General features: G+C 39.3%; 1 protein-coding gene across 10 annotated transcripts in view; it reads left to right on the top strand.

The window, feature by feature from the left end:
* Positions 1-18,546, top strand: part of ADGRL3 (adhesion G protein-coupled receptor L3) — an 857,880-nt gene that overhangs the window by 453,884 nt on the left and 385,450 nt on the right. For all 10 annotated transcript variants that reach the window (XM_072404919.1, XM_072404923.1, XM_072404922.1 and 7 more), the window contains one exon: positions 3,567-3,750. In XM_072404919.1, the coding sequence (XP_072261020.1) occupies positions 3,567-3,750 (184 nt within the window). The remainder of the gene's footprint in view (positions 1-3,566; positions 3,751-18,546) is intronic.

The raw sequence follows: 18,546 nt of genomic DNA, 5'->3' as shown, positions 1-18,546 counted from the left end.
CACAGGAAGAGAACATTGAGATTGCAAGTGATAAGGAAAAGTTTGAGGCTATACCTGTGCTTGAACCTAAAAAGGAAGTAAAGGAAAGGTCTGCTAGAAAATCAAGGAGCTCCAGTAGTAGTAGCAGCAGTAGTAGTGGCAGTAGTGACTACAGTACCAGCTCTTCTAGCGGTAATAATTCATCACCAACCCGCCAAGTAAGACGTGCCTGGAATAGAAGTATTGACAAGGACAGGATATCAGCAGTCATGCCAATGGTTAAGGAACATATGGAACAGGCTCAAGGAGTACAGAAAATTATTTATGATAAGGGGAAATGGCCCAAGCAGCAAGAGAGTCAAAATAAGGAAGATGGTGATCAGTCTAAAGAAGAGAAAATTGCCAGCCTTGTTTCGGATGCAGCTAGTGAGGGACCGGAGGAATCCAGAGGTGATGTCCCAAGTACAGTGGTCTCAGGTGAAGAAGTGCATGCTGAAATAAGTGTCCCTGTCTCATGTGCAGTAAAGCCTAAAGAAAGTATCGTTGTGTTAACAGAGATTGGAATTGAAGAAAGTATTCCTGTAGTGACTGACAAGGATACTTCCAGGCTGACTGAGGGGCAAGCAGATGAGGGTGTTCCTATATCCTCTGAGATGGAAGCTGCTGAATGGGTGCCTATGTTGGCTAGGGAAAAGTTTCCTTTTATTGAAGTCCAAGCTTATGGATGGGATCCTGTTTCAGCTGAGACAAAAGAACAGCCTGAAGGGCTGGATGAAGAAGCTGAGCCAATGGTGGCTGAGGAAGGAGAAAGAGGAAGAAGTTGGCACTCTGCAACGGGGCTTGGCCTACCAGTACAGTAGCAAGCAGGATAGTGCCATATCTCACTTCACACCGTCTACTGAAGCCCTAGAGAAAAGAGGGGCTCTACTTCAAGAGCAGTTGGAAAAAGCTACAAATGTTTTCACTGGGAAAATTCTGAAGGAAATGGATGAATTGAAGGGGCTTATTCCACACATCCCGGAGAAGATAGAACAGTCCAAAGAAGCCAATGAAAGTGTCCCTGTTTCCCAAAAGGTGCAAAAGAGCTCAGTAAATTAAGCGAAGTAAAGACTGAAAAAGCTGTCCCTGTTTCCCAAAAGGTGTGGGAAGAGTTTAATAAATTTTGCGGAGTAAAGAGTGGAAAAGCTGTCCGTATTTGCCAAAAGGTGCGGGAAGAGTTTCGTAAATTAGGCCAAGTAAAGAGGGAAGAAACCGTCACTGTTGTGCCTGATGAACAGGATACTCAGAAGCAGGTTGGGGAAGGAGTTGCTACCCCAGTGGAAGGAAAGGCTGGAAATGTGCATGGAAATAGGAAGCCTCCAAAACAGACAAAAGTTGAAAAGAAAAGTGTGAAGAAAACGTTCCAACGGGATCAGTGCAGTTATACTTGTCCCAGAAGCTCAAAACTGGATTGTCACATGCAGAGGCACATAAGAACTCGTTCTGGGGACAAGCTATATGATTGCTATGTCTGTCATGTTCGGTTCAAACAGGGTGGTCCCAGGAAAATGTGCATTCTGCGAAAAACCAAGAGACAAAAGTGTAACTACTGCCACAAAGGCTGTTGTTGGCGCTAAAGATGCGGTGATTCACAGAATAATTGGAATGGTTGATAAGACCAAGACAGCAGTGTATGGCAGTGAGGAGATGACCAAATCTGTTGTAAATGGAAGCATCGCCAGTGTGCTTGGGAGCCGTGCGGTGTGCAAAATGAGCAGCGGTGGTGATACTGCTCTTACAAAGTCTGTTAGTGGTGTGTTTTGCCTAGAAAAGGAAAGACAGACAGCTGGTCGCTCAGAACAGAGGGGTTTTTCTGAAAAGTCCTGGGAGGCACACCTACTCAAAGTACAGTCAGTGATGGATGATTTGAGGAGAGCAGGGTTGACTGTGAACCCCAAGAAATGTAACATTGGTGTAGAAGAAGCCAAGTACTTGGGTTACATTATTGGGGGAGGTGTAGTCAAGCCCCAAATTGCTAAGAGTGAAGCCATACAGAACTGGCCTGAGACTGTAAATAAGAAACAAGTGAAGGCATTCCCAGGGATTACTGGCTATGATAGACGCTTCATACCCAATGTTGCTGCTATAGCAGTTCCCTTAACTGATCCCACCAAGGGAAGAGGGTCAGTGATGATAAAGTGGAATGATGAAGCAGAGGAGGCGTTTAAGACTCTAAAGCGGGCTCTTTGTTCCCAACCAGTATGGATGACCCCTGACTTAAAAAAAATGAATTTTTGGCACAGCCAGATGCTTCTAACTCAGGAATAGGGGCAGTGTTGTCACAGAATATGAATGGAGAGGAGCATCCCGTGCTTTACTTGAGTCTGAAACTAAATAAGCATGAGAAGGAGTGTTTGGCCATCAAGTGGGCTTTAGAATCACTCAAATATTATTTGTTGTGTCGGAAGTTTCAGTTAGTCACTGATCACGCCCCTCTGAAGTGGATGGACCTGAACAGGGAGAGAATGGCAGAGTGACAAGTAAACGCAGAGGCGTTGTCACCTGTGCACTGTTTGTTGGTTTCAGTTGCTCAGTCCCACGGTCCTGAGCAGAGGGGGGGGGATATGTGACACCAATGCAGGATTGGAGGTGGAAGGGAGATATATTTGCCCAGGATTCCTCTTTTATGTGAGGTGTATTTGCCCAAGATTCCTCTCCTATGTGAAGTAGCAGGTGGAAAACTCACCTGCGAGGTAATTAATCAAGCAGCATTGAGGGTTGGGTTATAACCCAGAGCCAGGAGCTCAGTCAGGAGCCTAATTTTGGAGAGACACAGACAGGGGTCTGTGCAGCCTCAGCTTGGCTTGGAGACTGTGGACTGTGTGGGAGAGCTCTGTTTGGAGGCGCAGACAGACGGTCTGTGAGGAGCTCTGTCTGCCTGTGGAACCCAGAAAGTTGGACTGTGTGAATGAACTCAGACTTGAGTACAAGGTTGCTGAAAGCTTTGTTTGGAGCTGACAGGGAGAAGCCCTCCAGCTGATAGGAACGTTGGATGTATAGAAAGTGCCGGACAGGCGAGGTTTTTTTTTTGCTATTTTTGTTATTTTATCCCCAACCTTTAAATAAACCTGACTACAAGTCAGCTTAACACTTAAACTTCACTGTGTGGTCTGAGTTGGATGAACCAGACAAGTGTCCTTTGACCCCAGCAAAGGCGATCCTGAGCTTAACCCCTTACTATATATATATATATATATATATATATATATATTGTGTAAATGTATTATTATTATTATTATTATTATTAATAAACAGGATTTGTATAGCGCCAAAATATTACAAAGCACTGTATATTAAATAGGGGTTGCAAATGACAGATGAATACAGACAGTGACACAGGAGAAGAACACCCTTAACTGTTCACCCCTACGAATATACAGTATATGCATTTTATTAGGTTAGTTATTAATACAAAGCTGCATATAGGCTTCTTGCTTTGTTTACTCATGTATATTCATACTCATGTATGGCAGTACATTTAACTGCTGATGCTTTTGATTGTTCAGGCTTTTAGTAACCCCAATTATTGTTTGTTTTCTACTTTGTAGGCAATGGTTGAGACTGTTAACAATCTCCTCCAACCACAAGCTCAGAATGCATGGCAAGATCTGACTGCAAAGGACCAGCTGCGAGCAGCCACCATGCTTCTTGACACCGTTGAAGAAGGAGCTTTTGTATTGGCTGATAATCTCTTAAAAACAGACATTGTGAGGGAAAACACAGATAATATTCGTAAGTTAAATGTGAACAGGATGTGACTTAACACATTTTTTTTTTCAAAATGTTCAAAGTATTCACAATAGCAAAACATTTCTATATAAGCGTCAGGATATTGAAACAGTTTAAAATAGGTCAATGTAGAAAACGAAAAAAGAGTGCATTATACTGCTTATATCCCCCCCTTTTGTTTTACAACTGTGTATGAAGAACTGGTAAATATCATGCTACACCTGAAAATTTTCAAGGACGGTACAGATAGCTGATACAGATACAGAGAAGCTGTTTAATATATCCCATTTTCACCCTAGAGAAACCTTTTGAACCTTTTAGGGAACCCCTTCTAAAACCAACTCATTGGCACCCAGTGGGAAATATCTCCAACATGGGTAGCCAGTGGAAAGAATGTTCACTTACAGTGCTTGTCAGAATTCCATCTTGCAGACAACTAAAAATATCCCTGGGTTCCTGCAGCTGGCTGTACCAAATTTATTTTGCCCCATAATTATGCATAATGCTCAATAATTTGCCCCATAACTATCCCTAATTGCAATGTGAGCCAAAGGCACTAAAAGGCAATGATTGTCACACCCTGGTGGTGTCAGCAGTCAGTCAGGTTAAGCAATTAGGTACAATGACAGAATGGGTGAACTACTCCACCATCTGCAGTAGGCACCTTTGAAACCAGCAGTTGTTGCAGACCTGATTAAAGGTCTTGTAAAGTTGTCATGGATATGTTTAATGGGAAGTGTAGGAAAGACTCACAAAGGAAGTCAAAAAGAGTAAGTAACATCCAAAGTATAGTGTATATGTTTGAAGAAGACATCCCTTAAAAAAGGGAGTAAAATTATACAAACCATATAATGATAATAATGACAGCATATTACTATAAGAAAACATATAGCTAAAAAAAACCCATAGGAGTAGTCATCAGTTAATAAGAAGTAGGGGTTTATCTAACCAAACATTCCAGTCCTGCAAATAATTATGTATAATAAACTGTTTAAGTGCAGACATTTGTTCATGAGGTTGACGTCAGTAAAAATGCAAGTCAATGAAGGGGGATCTTTTTCAACATCTTAAAATTTGTAGTTTAGCTGATATAAGTAAATGAACGATAGGGTTTCTGTCTGATAAAGTCATTTGATGAATACCCAAATGAATAATTGCTAAATTTGGGCATGGTTGAATCAGGATATGGGCTAATTCTGTAACAAGTTGGATGATGGGTGTTCTGTTAGTTGGTCCTGCTCCAGAGGCTCACACACAGTAGTTAGTAGCAGACAATTTTATTTGGTGTTCATTCCTGCTGCCATTACATAAATCTATACATATGTATAGAACTACTTCCTCAACTCCCACCAACACGAGATGCAATAATAAAGTTGTACCAGTATCTCAGTAGTGAGACCCCTAGAGACCATACACCGCATATAACATATTGCTACAATGGGGGACCAAAAGCAACGCAAAGTTTTACAGTTCCAGATTTACAACTCCAGGGCCAATTTCACCACAACCCCTCTGACAAGAGGGGAGAATGGAATGCGTAAATTTTTGATAAGTTTTAAGGGGTGAGATACCACCTATGCATGGGTGCCCCACCTATGGAGCTGTCAGATCCAGCCCTCATCTCTCCCACTCTGCTCTCTCTGCTGGTTGTCTTGCGTTGCTCTTGTGGCTAACTCCTCCCCAAATTTTATTGCTGAAGCACCATCACATCACAGAAAAACTATACCTGTCATACTGTGCTACCCTATCACACATATCTGGCCACTTACCTTCTGTGAACCCTAATTTCTCAGGAGGGGGAAGATGTAGAGCCCCGAAGATGTAGTACTAAGAACCTGTTTTATACCAATGTCAACACCAGCCCCCGGATGAAAAAAGGTTGGGCACCACTGACCTATATAGTAAAAGTTGTTGGAGTTCCCAATGATTGGAACATTTGGTAGCTTTATTAGTTGTAGATACCGCTTCCTGCAAAGGGGTATCCAGAGAATATACAGTAGGTTTAGCTCAGTTCAAGATGGCAGAGGACTTAATGAAAGTAGTATTATTGGTTAGGATCTGATAAACATTGAAATTAAGCAATATCAATAACAACAAAGCAAAAAACAACAAAACATCATAATTCCTCAACTTTTTTCTTAGTTTTCCTAAAAATAAAGAAATCGCTTAGGATTAAAATTTGGGATAGAAGTAAGGTAGGGGAAAAGAAAATGGTTTAATTAGACATAATTAAAATAATCATGGGGAGCTAGACTAAATTCAGTTTGAAGTGAAAAGAATGAGTTGAGTGGTTGTGAAATATGTGGTTCAGAAGAGAGTTATACCTCTTCAACTTACCATTGTATCTATGTGTCAAAAGCTGCGTGCATGGGATAAGATAGGAAGGTCTAGGAGGGGTGATGCGTAATAAACATGCGGGAAGGACAAGGGGCCGAGAGGATGTATAGAGTAAGTGAGATTTACTGTGAACCCATAATTTACCCAGGGGAGGATTCCACCAGAATCTTAATTGATCAAGAAGTGCCACTTGCTGGTAGGTATGGGAGTTCAAGTCCTCCAGTACATTTGTGTTTTATCAATTGGGTAATGGAGCATCTAGGGTGTTTGGATTGTCAGATGAATGTATTAACAGATTGTTTGTAGTTGGATAGATTGTATGAGGGGAGTGAAAAAAATATAATGCAGAATAAATAGAGAATTTTGGGAAGGGTAATCATTTTAAATACCTCACTGCGACCGGAGATGCAGAAATCTAATTTGGAAGCATGTTTTAAATCTGTGGGGAGAAGATGGTGTAATGGCTTGAGGTTGAGTTGAAATAGTTGTGTGAGATTATTAGGGAGGTGGATACCTAAAATTTTATTAGATGTTTGCCAGATGAGCGGGTATAATGCTGTCAATCGTGTTTTGTTAGTGGGCGGGATGAATAAGTGAAGGATTTAGCACTTATGGGTAACAAGTTTGTAATAGGAAATAGAGCTAAAATCACTGAGGATATTAAATATGCAAGAAAAAATATGTGAGGTTTGGTAAGTAATAAAATTATGTTGTCTGCAAAGAGGCTAATTTTAATGCATTGAGTTAAAACTTTTAAGCCAGAAACATTTTCATCCAATTGGATATATTCAGCTAGGGGTTCTTTCAAAGGTGTGAAAATGGGGGAAGATAGGGGACAACCCTGGCGTGTACCGCTAATAATATTGAAGCTATCAGCGAAGACACCAATAACATATACTTTAGCAGAAGGAATGGAATACAAGGCTAAAATAGCAGTAAGCACCCATCCTGAAAAAACAAAATATTCTTACTGCTCCATGTCAACACAGGACCGGTTAATCCCTTTTCACTCCCACTCTCAGAAACTAAATAGATACATTCAAGGGGGTCCATAACCCCAATGTTCCTTCTTTTTTCCTCCTGTGCACTCTCAGCACTGGTATAGCCACCTACCTGGCTGGAGTAAATCTCTGGCTGTCCACCGTCCAGGTGAAGTTCCCCATGTATGACTGCTAAAGGTCACCTTAGAGGGAAACCCTGCTGCTGGTCCCTCAGGGCATGGTATAATGCTTGATGAATTTAAGCAACAAATCTTCACACACACTCCATCTGTGCCTCAGAGGTATGGTAATCTCTCTATATGTTTGGATCATAATGTGAATCCTGCAATCCGCCTAATGGGTATGCTGGGAATGAGAAACCTCAATGAAAGTTTTATATCTTTTATGTATGCCATGGGATTCTAGTATGTGGAGCCACAGACACAATGGGGCTGGTTTATTAAAGCTCTCCAAGGCTGGAGAGGACACACTTTCATCAGTAAAGCTGGGTAATCCATCAAACCTGGAATGGATTTCCTAAAAGTCATTTACTATTTGATTCCAGGTTTTCTGAATCACCAGCTTCACTGATGAAAGTTTATCCTCTCCAGCCTTGGAGAGCTTTAACAAATCTTGCCCAATATGTGAACAAATACTTTTTCCCTAAAGGAGCAGACTTGCTACAGGAGCACTGTGTGCAGACACACAACAGCTCATGTTCAGGTCTTTCTTGTATTATAGTCAGGAGTGCACTGAGCCTGTCAAGCACTGTGTTTGCTGCAAATCTCACACCTCTGAATGATACAAGTAGATCTGTTTAGGCTCTGGGCTAAGGAACCATCGTTAAACAATGTTTATTTGCAATGCTGACAATTGAGAATGTCTCTCTGCTAAATGCTAAAAATCAAAATTTGATTCACCTAGTGTAAAGAACCAGGCCATGTGGGAAACACCTTTTATAGATACAGCTCACTAGAGAATCTTATGGTTCTGTGTGTAAAAAAAGGACAAACAAGGTTGTAAGCTTGGACCCCTGGTTTCAGCTGCCTACATTAAAGCATAGCCAGGTAGTGTGTTTACTAAGCACTGACAGCTGAAGGAGAGTCTGGCAGCTGGCAAATATATTTATCAAAATGTACTTTCAATTCCAGTTTATACCCAATAACAAGGGACTAAAACTCATGTGCTAAAAAGAGTTGCTAGAAAAAAAAAATTGTAGGTTTTCCTAAATAGAAGATACTGGTAGTCAAATGTACCTGCGAAAGTTTAAGGATTAATAAACTCTATAGTGACAACACTCCATTTGTATGGAATATGTCTAAACTCAAGGATAAACTATAAAAGGATAACAGCCCTTCAAGTGACAAGGCACCATTTGTGTACAAGGTGTTTGCCTGCAATAGTGAAAGGGATAACAACTCTTGAAGCAATTAAAAGTGACTTTTTAATATTTGTACAGTTATTGCATAAAATCTGCATTATTAATTCCCACAATCACACCATTGATTTTTTTTTTATACTTTATATCCACAGAGAGACAGTTACATATAAAAACAAAGTGATTTTAAAATCTAGAATATACACCATATTCTATATAAACATATATTCTATTTATATCTAGAATATAAAACACCATGGATTTAACTACCATTAATTCTTACAATAATCACAATACACTGGCATTTTTTTCCAAATTGCTTGTATTTCCTGTAGGCAGGAATTTCAGTCTTATCTCCTCAAGTGTATACATTACAATGGTGTCTCTTACCTGGTAATCCTGCCATTAAGGTTCCAGTATAAATGCTTCCTGTTGTAAAATAACTGACCCTTCACTATGTCATATCTTTTTTGTAATGTTTCAAGGAGTATAGACCTTAAATCATCAGATAAACAGATCATTTTAGTCAGTCATAGATATGAACCAGTTGAATGAATCAAATAGCAAATCCTTGGAACTGAAGCCTCCCTAAGTCCTCCTTCAAGCGGTTCTGCCAATGGATTAGTTTCTTTCCATCAATTAGATGCCTACTTGCCTGTTCTTCCACATCAAGACTTTCTGAAATTCCTTGCTTTGCATGCAATCCTTGTATAACCTTCACGTTATTCATGTCATCCAGAGTTTCTTACGAAAGTCATTTTGGAAGGTTTGGCCTCTCTATGTCAAAAAGTAATTTTTATCTATCAATAGTTAGACAATATTTTCCCATTGGGCCATAAGAAATCCCATCATCTCAATTAAAGAATTTGGGTGGATGATACATTTTGAGAAGAGTTTTCTTCTTCTCACACAGACCTAGTAACTGGGGTGGCCAGGATACGGTTTTATTCTCCTTGAAAAATAGGTTCCTCTGAGAATGGGCATGACCATGTCAGCTGAATATATTTAATTTCAAGTCTTTATCCTATGATGTTTGCCTTTTTAAGGACAGTAGTCAACAATAAATAACCTTTACATCAGAAATTCCTCAACAAACCACAAACTGTGCGACTTCGTCTCAAGGTTTTCCTTAGCACCAAGCCCTGGGGTCAGTTGAGCTGACAATGGGCTGTGTTGATAAGTTCCATGTAAGCATATAAATACCCACCCTCTTTTTTAGGAGGGCTAGTTACAGAACACTAGAGTATGGACCGCCCTACATTTATCCAGTTCTGAGATTGGGAGTGGAAACCCGTCATGTGCTGTCATTGAGCTAACCAGGAAACGAAAATTACGGTAAGTAAAAAAGTTTCTTTTTTTTCAAGCACAGTTCTAGGGAGCCCTCAGTGAATTATATTGACTGCTTTCTAGTTTCTGGAAGTGGGCAAAAAAGGGATTTTAGAATACGTCTAGTAGCATCAGGTTCCTGTCTGCCATTTATGAATCCTACTTGATCAGGGGTTCTGTGCTACAACCACAATTAATGTGAGGAACTTAAGCCTTTTTTTAACACAATCACTTCATTTCAGGGGCTCAAAACTAATTGGATAATAGACTCAAATGCTATTTCATGGGCTGGTGTGGGCAATTCCTTAGTTAGTACCTTGTTTAGAACAAGGCTGTATTTATTTGTTGGTGTTGCCCTATGAACAGGTGAATGATGAAGCAGGTGATTTGTAAGAAATGATCTGAACAGCATCTGTTGTTGTAGAGCTGACAGGCCACTTGAAAAGTCTATTATTTTTACAATACTGTTATTTTATACCGTCTATTTCTGTTTTATTATTGAAAAAAAATATTTTAGTAATAATTTCCTACTGAAATAAGAAGCTTTTCACAACATGCTCAAGTACGTTGGAGACAATCAGTTGTTTCTTTGTAGGTCAAAAAAAATTTTGCATACTTTTCGATTATTTCAAAACAGTATAACTATATATAGTGTTTACCCACCTAACCGTTAAGCCCGCTTGGTACAGGCTTCAAAAAGTTACAATTATCGATAAACCCGAACTTTTCTCACTGTATTAAATAACAGTGAAAAAAGTTCGGGTTTATTATTATTATTATTATTAAACAGGATTTATATAGCGCCAACATATTACGCAGCGCTGTACATTAAATAGGGTTTATCGATCACTTACCTGGTCCCGCTGCGATCATCCATCGTCGTGTTCCAGCGTCGTCCTCCAGCATCGGGTGTCCTCTCGGCTTCTTCTCCCTCCGTGCGTGTACGTCGGCGCATACGATGACGTCGGCGCATGTGCAGGAAATTCAAACTGAAAGTCATTCAAACACATTTTGTATTGGATTGAATACAAACTCCTGTATCCAATCCAATACAAAATAATTCAAAATAAATACAAAGTATGTAATTGGTAAATTCAAACTCTCATTTTGTATTGGATTGGATACAGGAGTTTGTATTCAATCCAATACAAAATGAGAGTTTGAATTTTGTTCTCATTTTGTATTGGATTGAATACAAAGTCCTGTATCCAATTCAATACAAAATATTAGAAAATATATTTATGTGGTTTTGTCTATAGGTATGTGACGGACACTAGGGAGGTGTTTTAGAAAAATAGATTACTATACAGTATACCGAATTATCGCATTTTCAGTATTTTTCATTTATTTATGTATTCTTGTTTAAGCTAATTTTTTTTTTTTTACATGATTGTGTGTTTCAAACATTTTTTATATTCAGGATATCTACTAGAACCCTGTTCGGACATATTTCTGTAAGTTACAGGTCTACAATTTAAAAAAAAAATATCATAAAATACAGTGTAACGCTTTTGGAACAGAAATCTAGACCTCAGTGTAACGCCCAGGTGGTTAACCAGCATGTAAGATGTGTTTACAATCTTATTCAGGCATGGTTTCAGTAAGTTGTGAGTTTAAACAATCTGTGCTTTTTGATGCTCACTGTATATATGTGTTGTGAGGGGGTTAGCTTCAAATAGCATCCCGTCTGGAAGGGTTCTCAGCCAGCATGTTACCAAAATTATTACTTATTATGAAAAGAAGAGAATAGAACAACAATGGGTTGACCATCCCTAGGCCACCCTCCTTCTTAGACATGTAAGTCACATTCTGCTTAACAAGGTTCATTCTGTTTTCAAATAACATCTGGAAAAAACAGCTTTAAAACCTGCAATGAATAGAAGCTGACAAAATGCAAATTAAGCTTACATACAAAAACATAAGCAGGTTTTAATCAAGTCAATCATTTCCCTATAAGAAAGCCTCCATCTCTCCAGCTTGCTATCTTTGTTTTAGCATGTTCCAGCTTGCTCTAACAGTTTGAAAGACCTTAATCACAGGACCAAATCTGATGCCTAAAATTTTGATTTCTTGCTGGGGTTGTGGGAAGGCGTCCAGGAGTGCAAAGTTTTCACCTTCTCTGCACATCCAGACAGCTCCACACTTCTCATGGCTTATCTTGGAGCTGGAAGCCTCTGAATACTGTTGTATCTCTGTGACCACCACCTGCGCCTCATCAGGTCCCACGACAGTAACATCATTTGCACAGGCAACAACATTTAATGGTTGTACACCAGCAATGCCCACATGCATTCCACACAACTGTATGTCCTTTAGCCTTCTAACAAAGGGGTTGATTGTGAACACAGTGTATTGTATATTTGTGTTAAGGGGTTAGCTTCAAATGGCAGGCTGGCAGTGAGGTAACTTCACATGTCAGGTTTGATATTTAGGGCTCCTGCCCATGTTTGTTGACCAAAACAGCAAAGGAAATCAATCTTCCCTTGCAGTGGTTGGTGTCATGTAAAAAAATGTTATCAACAAAAATATACCTCTCTGCTTGTATGGAACTCTTTTCTTGAATTAATGAATTTAAACCCCTTACCTTAACCATAGACTAACCCACAGACAGAAACAGTCTAACTGGAAGCCACTAATCCTTAGCACCAGGTGTGCTAAATATTACTCTGGGAATCTGCCCTGTCCTGCTCCGGCCCCAGAACAGAATTTTAAATATGCAACAGAGAACCCTTTATCTGTTAGGTGGGTTTCTGTTAGGGGGTTTGTTTTGAGAACCCCCAAAACATATAGTAAAACAGTGGGGGAACCCTTTATCATTGCATTATATACAGAAAAAAATAACAACATGAAATATGCATATGTGAAGAGAGGTTGTTTCGGAATCTTTGGGGAGAGGACGAAGAGAATGATGAAGTCCTCTCCGAAAGGCAGAGGCAAGAAGAAAGTAAAAGGAGTAGAAAAAATAAGAGAAACAAAGAGAGCACATTCATGTCCCCTGGTGGGCAGTTATTTGGTCATTTAAAACAGCCTTTCTCAACCTTAATAACATGGGGGAATCCCCTGAAATAACTTTCAGGTCTTACAGAACCCCAGCTATAGTTACTAAATCCACAGCTTACAGTGCATTTACCTGGTGGTGAATAGGTAAAAAGTGTCTTAAAGTTGCTGTCCCGTGGGAAGAATGTCACCTTTACACATAGCCAAAAAATCATTGGTGTCAGTTAAACTTGACCTGACAAGCACAAATTGCTCACTGCTCAAAAAAAAAAAAACACCCTAGCAACCAGTGGGGGAACCCTAAGGTTCCATGGAACCTGTTTTTTAAAAAAAACTATTGTAGATGATCAATCCACAAGTCTGAAGTCTTATGGAAGAGTTAAGTCTTATTGTTAATCATACAAAAAGGTTATCATTTATCATTATTTGATTCAGTTTTTTTTAACATGTTCAAAGGTTAATGTAGGGGATTTCCAGCATCTGACTTTAGTGATACAAGCTACTAAGTAAATGTAGTAAAGTAACAGTAGCTATGGTTGATGAATAGAATAAAATTATTTTACTAAATAAGCCGCTAGCAGGTGACTTGGGGTTGTCAAATATGGGTACTATAATATATGGGTACTATAACCTCTCCAAGAAACCTCACCGCACCTAACACAACAACACAAAAAAGACCTAATGCACAGATCAACCGTGATAATTATTAACAGATTCACACTCCTAATTGCATCATAATAGTGACACTTATTCCAAACAAAATGAAACAAGAGGATCTTCCTCAATAAATAATGGTAATTCACCTTCTAGTACACCTAACCAAGATGTTAGCACCTAACAATCCACACTACCCACTTTGCCCTCTTTTTTAGGGAACAGCACCCCTATACCACCACTAGGCCCCTCGAGGCAAGGCTCAATAAAAAATTATGTCTACAGATTCCGAGTGTGAATCATTAAACATTATCAATTTATCAGAACACACACTAAGCAAAGATGAGATAGAGGTATTAAAATTGGGTTTAAGTTTTTGCCCCTCTGAGAGATTTGATGGTTTTGAATTTATGAAAGACATATATTTGTTTGCAAGAAAATTATTTTTCAAGGTCCTCTTTGATCAGAAATCAACCAAACAAGATCTATCACCAATAGATTTGGAAGATTTCAATATTGATGATTTCAGGACTTTAAAAACGTTAATGCAGCTATGGGATGACGCTGACCCTGAACTTGAAGATCACATCTGTCACTGAACCTGAAACTAATTTTTCTACATCTTCATATAAAATTACAACTAAGTCAAGCAATTTTCCAGATTTAAAACAGAACCTTATAATTTATTTATTTGTCCAACAAGTATCTCAAGCCATAAGGGAGTTGGAAACCTCAAAAAATAACAATACCTACCAATAAATCTGAGGAGACAGATTCCTATTGACAAGGAAACTTTCGAATACTTAAACAATCGAAATCCTAAACCACTAATATCTTATACTTTGCCAAAAGTCTATAAAACCCTCGGGCATGGGAAGTACCTTGTCCAAGGCGAGCCAATTAGTTGACAACTATTTATTTGTTTTTTGTTTATGGCCTGTATTCTTTTGGCCTGTATACTTTTGTTTATGGCCTGTATTCTTACTTAGAGATACTCTGGATTTATTGAAAACCTTAGGTGGTATAACAGTACCAAATGACTCCCTACTAGTGGCATTCGATTAGCCATTAGAAGCCCTCCATTCAAGTATCCCCCACTGTCACAGATTCCCACAAGTCCAGGTCACCTGTGCCTCCTTCTTGCTCACCTTTCTTGCAGCCCCCTGCTGCCAGCATTATTTCTGCCTCTGGATCCTACATTCTGTTTACTTCCTGCTCCAAGTCAGGTGATTCTCTGTCAGCTGCTCCCTTGCCAGAGTATTCCGCAGATGTGCTCCCTCTGCTGGCCAACATCTAAATAACACAGCACTCCCTCTGCTGGTGGGAATAATGTCTGCGGCTCACTTAAACCACGCCCATATCCCCTTCTTAAGGAAGTGACCTGGCAACAGGAAGTTGCCTGAACAAGGAGTTCCTTTGGCTCTGCTTCCAGGTTACTTTTGTTTATCTCTATTGTTCCTGATTCTCCGTGTACCGACCCCGACTCGTTCCTGACTACTCCTGCTTGCTGCCCGTCCTGACCTCTGGCCTGTTTCCTGACCATCCTTGTTCGCTGCTTTTGGCTTGTCTGACTACCCTCTTGGATTTTCCTTTTGTAGTACACTTCAGTCCCTGCTTGTTGGATGTCACCTGCCTTGGCGGGCACGGGTGCCGCAACCTGGCAGTAGCTTGCCGCACAATATCCTCACCTCTAGAGGCTCCAAAGAAGACCATGCTACTGCTTAGACCCTGCGCCCCATGCACGTCTCCACCCACAGGGTGGGTGACACAGTCCCGGGTCCACCACTTTGCCTTGTGGAGCCATGACACCCAAACATTGGCGACATCTTGTGCCCCAACTTTTGATAACCTGAATCTGGGGTGGTGGGAGAGAGAGTTGTTCACTGTTGAGGCCTTATCGATATATCTTTGCCACATACTCCTGTGGCGGAGGTATACAGATGACGTCCTCATTATTTGGCAAGGTACAGAAGTCTTATTGTTGGAATTTTTTGAAAAAATAAAAGTCAATTCTTATAACCTAAATTTCACAATACAATATAATCTGTCCTCAATCTCATTCCTGGATAATGAGATAGGAATTAACAAAGATTTAACCATCTCCTCAAAGCTCAACCTCAAGCCTCAAAAGTCCCAAAATCTATTCCTTTCTGCTTCTATTGTTTCAAATATGGGTACTAAATAAATAATGTTGTACTTTTCTGGACCAGAACGAGCTGACCTATGGGCATGACCACCACGCATGGGCCACCTTCCCTTTCTGACACCTCCCCATTAATAGAGAGTAAAGAATTAACCAGCGCAGTAAAGAATGTTTGCTGAAAGTCATATTTACTGCTTCACAAAGAGGTCCTTTTTGTTTTTGGAAGCTTGCTTTTCAAAAAATATTTGGCTACTCACATAAAAGGTACTGTCTACTTTTTACTTTCCTGCTTTTCCCCATGGCTAACATTGTACAACACTTTACTCCTAGCAATCCTATTTATTCATCCTTCACAGGAAATACTTGCATAACATTTTTTTGGCTTTAAATAGCATGTGAAAAATATTCAGCTAGCTGATTGTAATTAATAAGTCCAAAATAATCAAATGTAACTGACTTGGGCTTTTTATCTGTAAAGTCAATAGCAGCTGCATAGTCTGGTCTGTTATACATTGCTGAGAACCAACCACTTTTATTGTATCCCTGTTTTAATATTTTTTGTTTTTTTATAGTGTAATGAGAGCAGATTTGCTTTTGACTTGTGTGGAATCAAACCTTCAAAAAATTAAAAAAAAATGTTTCCAGGCAGGTCCTTTATTGCTGAAGGAACAGGTGATTTCTGCTTTTTATTAAAAAAATTTATCGCATAAATTTATCATATCACATAATTACAGTCACCTGTCCTCATTCCCTTCCAGATCTTTGGCCATCTCAATTGACCAGTTTGTAAAGATGTAACTCCCATGCATGCACACAATTGTTCATTCAGACCTGGCAGCCCCAGGGGATGCTGAATTACCCAGCATGTCGCAGCATCCTACTCTGCACGTTGTTTTTTTAATTACACATTCACAGCTCAAACAGGCAGGGGATTATGTTATTGCTGAAGGAACACTATAGTGGAACTATAGTTCCACTTTAAGTATCAGGAATATAGGTATTATGTTAGCTTTTTTTTGTATTGGTAGTGCAAGTCTACATTACATTTCCAATTTTAATATTGGACTTTCTTCTACTAGTTTTATTGCACATCTAGAAATAGAAGAAAAAAAATGTCAATCATTACATAAAGTCTTATTCAGCTTGTTCACAGCAATGATTCTAAACATAGAAATAAATCTTGTCCCACAGCATGGAGAATATTTATATATTTATATTTAGTATCTTTGGAAAGTATATGGAGTTACTTCACTTTTTTCAGTTTTGTTATGTTGCAGCCTAATACTATGTGTTTAAATAATAAATATTATATAATAAATAATTTCAATAATCACACTCAGTGCCCCATAATGAAAAAGTGAAAACAGAATTTTAGACAATTTTGTAAATTTATTAAAAAGAATAAACTGAAATATCACATTTCAGGCCTTTTGCAACAGCACTTGCAGCACTTTAAATTTAGCTCAGGTGCTTCCCATCATTCTTGATCTCTGCTGAAATATTTCTTCACCTTGATTGGACTCCACCTGTAGTAAATTAAATTGATTGAACATTGTTGCAAAGCACAGATCTGGGGAAGGCTACAAAAAATTCTTCTGCACTAAAGGTTAACAAGACCACAATGGCCTCCATAATTCTTAAATTGAAGAAGATTGGTACAACCAAACAACAAACAGCCAAACTGAGCATTTGATGGAGAAGGGCCTTAAGCTACGTACACACTTCCAATTATTATCGTTGGAAAACGAACGACGAACGATCCTGCACGATATCTACGAACGATCGTATAGCACCGATCCTGCACATAGAGATAACGACACGATCGTTCGTAGATATTGTACACACAATAGATACGATCGTTTGAGCGATAGAGGAACTATGTGCACGACAGGAAAGTGAACGAACGTTCGGTCATTACGCATGCTCAGCCCATGGATGATCAACGAACGACCGTACACACGAACGATGTTCAACGATCGTCGTCCAATCCGATCCGCCGGTCCGGTCGTTCGTTTCCAACGACTTTCCTCGTTCGTCGGCGTCGTTGGTTACTTTTTTACGAACGATTTTTTGCCCAATCGATCGTTCGTCGTTCGTTTTGAACGATAAAAATTGGAAGTGTGTATGCACCTTTAGTGAGAGAGGTGACCAATGTTAATGTGAGTGAGCTCCAGAGACCCTATGTGTAGATAAGATAAGAGATGTCCTCAATGAAAACCTGTTCCACAGTGCCCAGGACTCCAGAATGGACTGAAGGTTCAAGGTTCAAAGGTTTGAAGGTTTCAAACTTGACAATGGCAGCAAGCACATATCAAAGACAACAACAGAATGGCTTGGGGAAAACTCTGGGAGTTCAACCCTATGCATTATCTCTGGAGAAACCTGAAAATGGCTGTCCACCAATGGTCCCCATACAACCTGACCAAGCGTGAAATGCTTTACTAAGTAAAGTAATAGAAAATCCCAAAATCTAGCTCTGTAAAGCTTGCTGCATCATACTCAAAAACACTCCAGGTTGTAATTGCTGGCAAAGATGCTTCAACTAAGTACTACATAAAAGGTCATTATAGGGTATTAGGTGTAGATTAATGAGAAAAAAAGGAATTTAAATATAAAAAATATAAAACAAACTGTGCTTTTATAGTACAAATACAGGACATTCTGAATATCATATCAGTCATATAAACTTTTATAAAAGTATTGATAATAACTGACTTGCTGACTAATAACTGACAGAAGTAGAAACATTGATTCAAGTTAACAGAACATATTTATGTTTGTTTTGCCTAGTTCTGTTCTAGGTCACAGAAATAGAGTAGTTCACTAGACATAATATTGCTAGCATGGACATTAAACAGCAAAGATTATATATGGGAAATAAGAAAAAGTGATGAGTTGATAGCATGAAATACAAGACTTTTTTTGTGTGTGTTGGGAGGAACTTCACTGAGGTGAAGGAGGATTTGTGTGGGAGCAAATAGATC

The sequence above is a fragment of the Pyxicephalus adspersus genome, chromosome 3 (assembly GCF_032062135.1).
Source record: "Pyxicephalus adspersus chromosome 3, UCB_Pads_2.0, whole genome shotgun sequence".
Classification (NCBI taxonomy): domain Eukaryota; kingdom Metazoa; phylum Chordata; class Amphibia; order Anura; family Pyxicephalidae; genus Pyxicephalus; species Pyxicephalus adspersus.
This window is presented reverse-complemented; position numbering and strand designations above follow the sequence as displayed.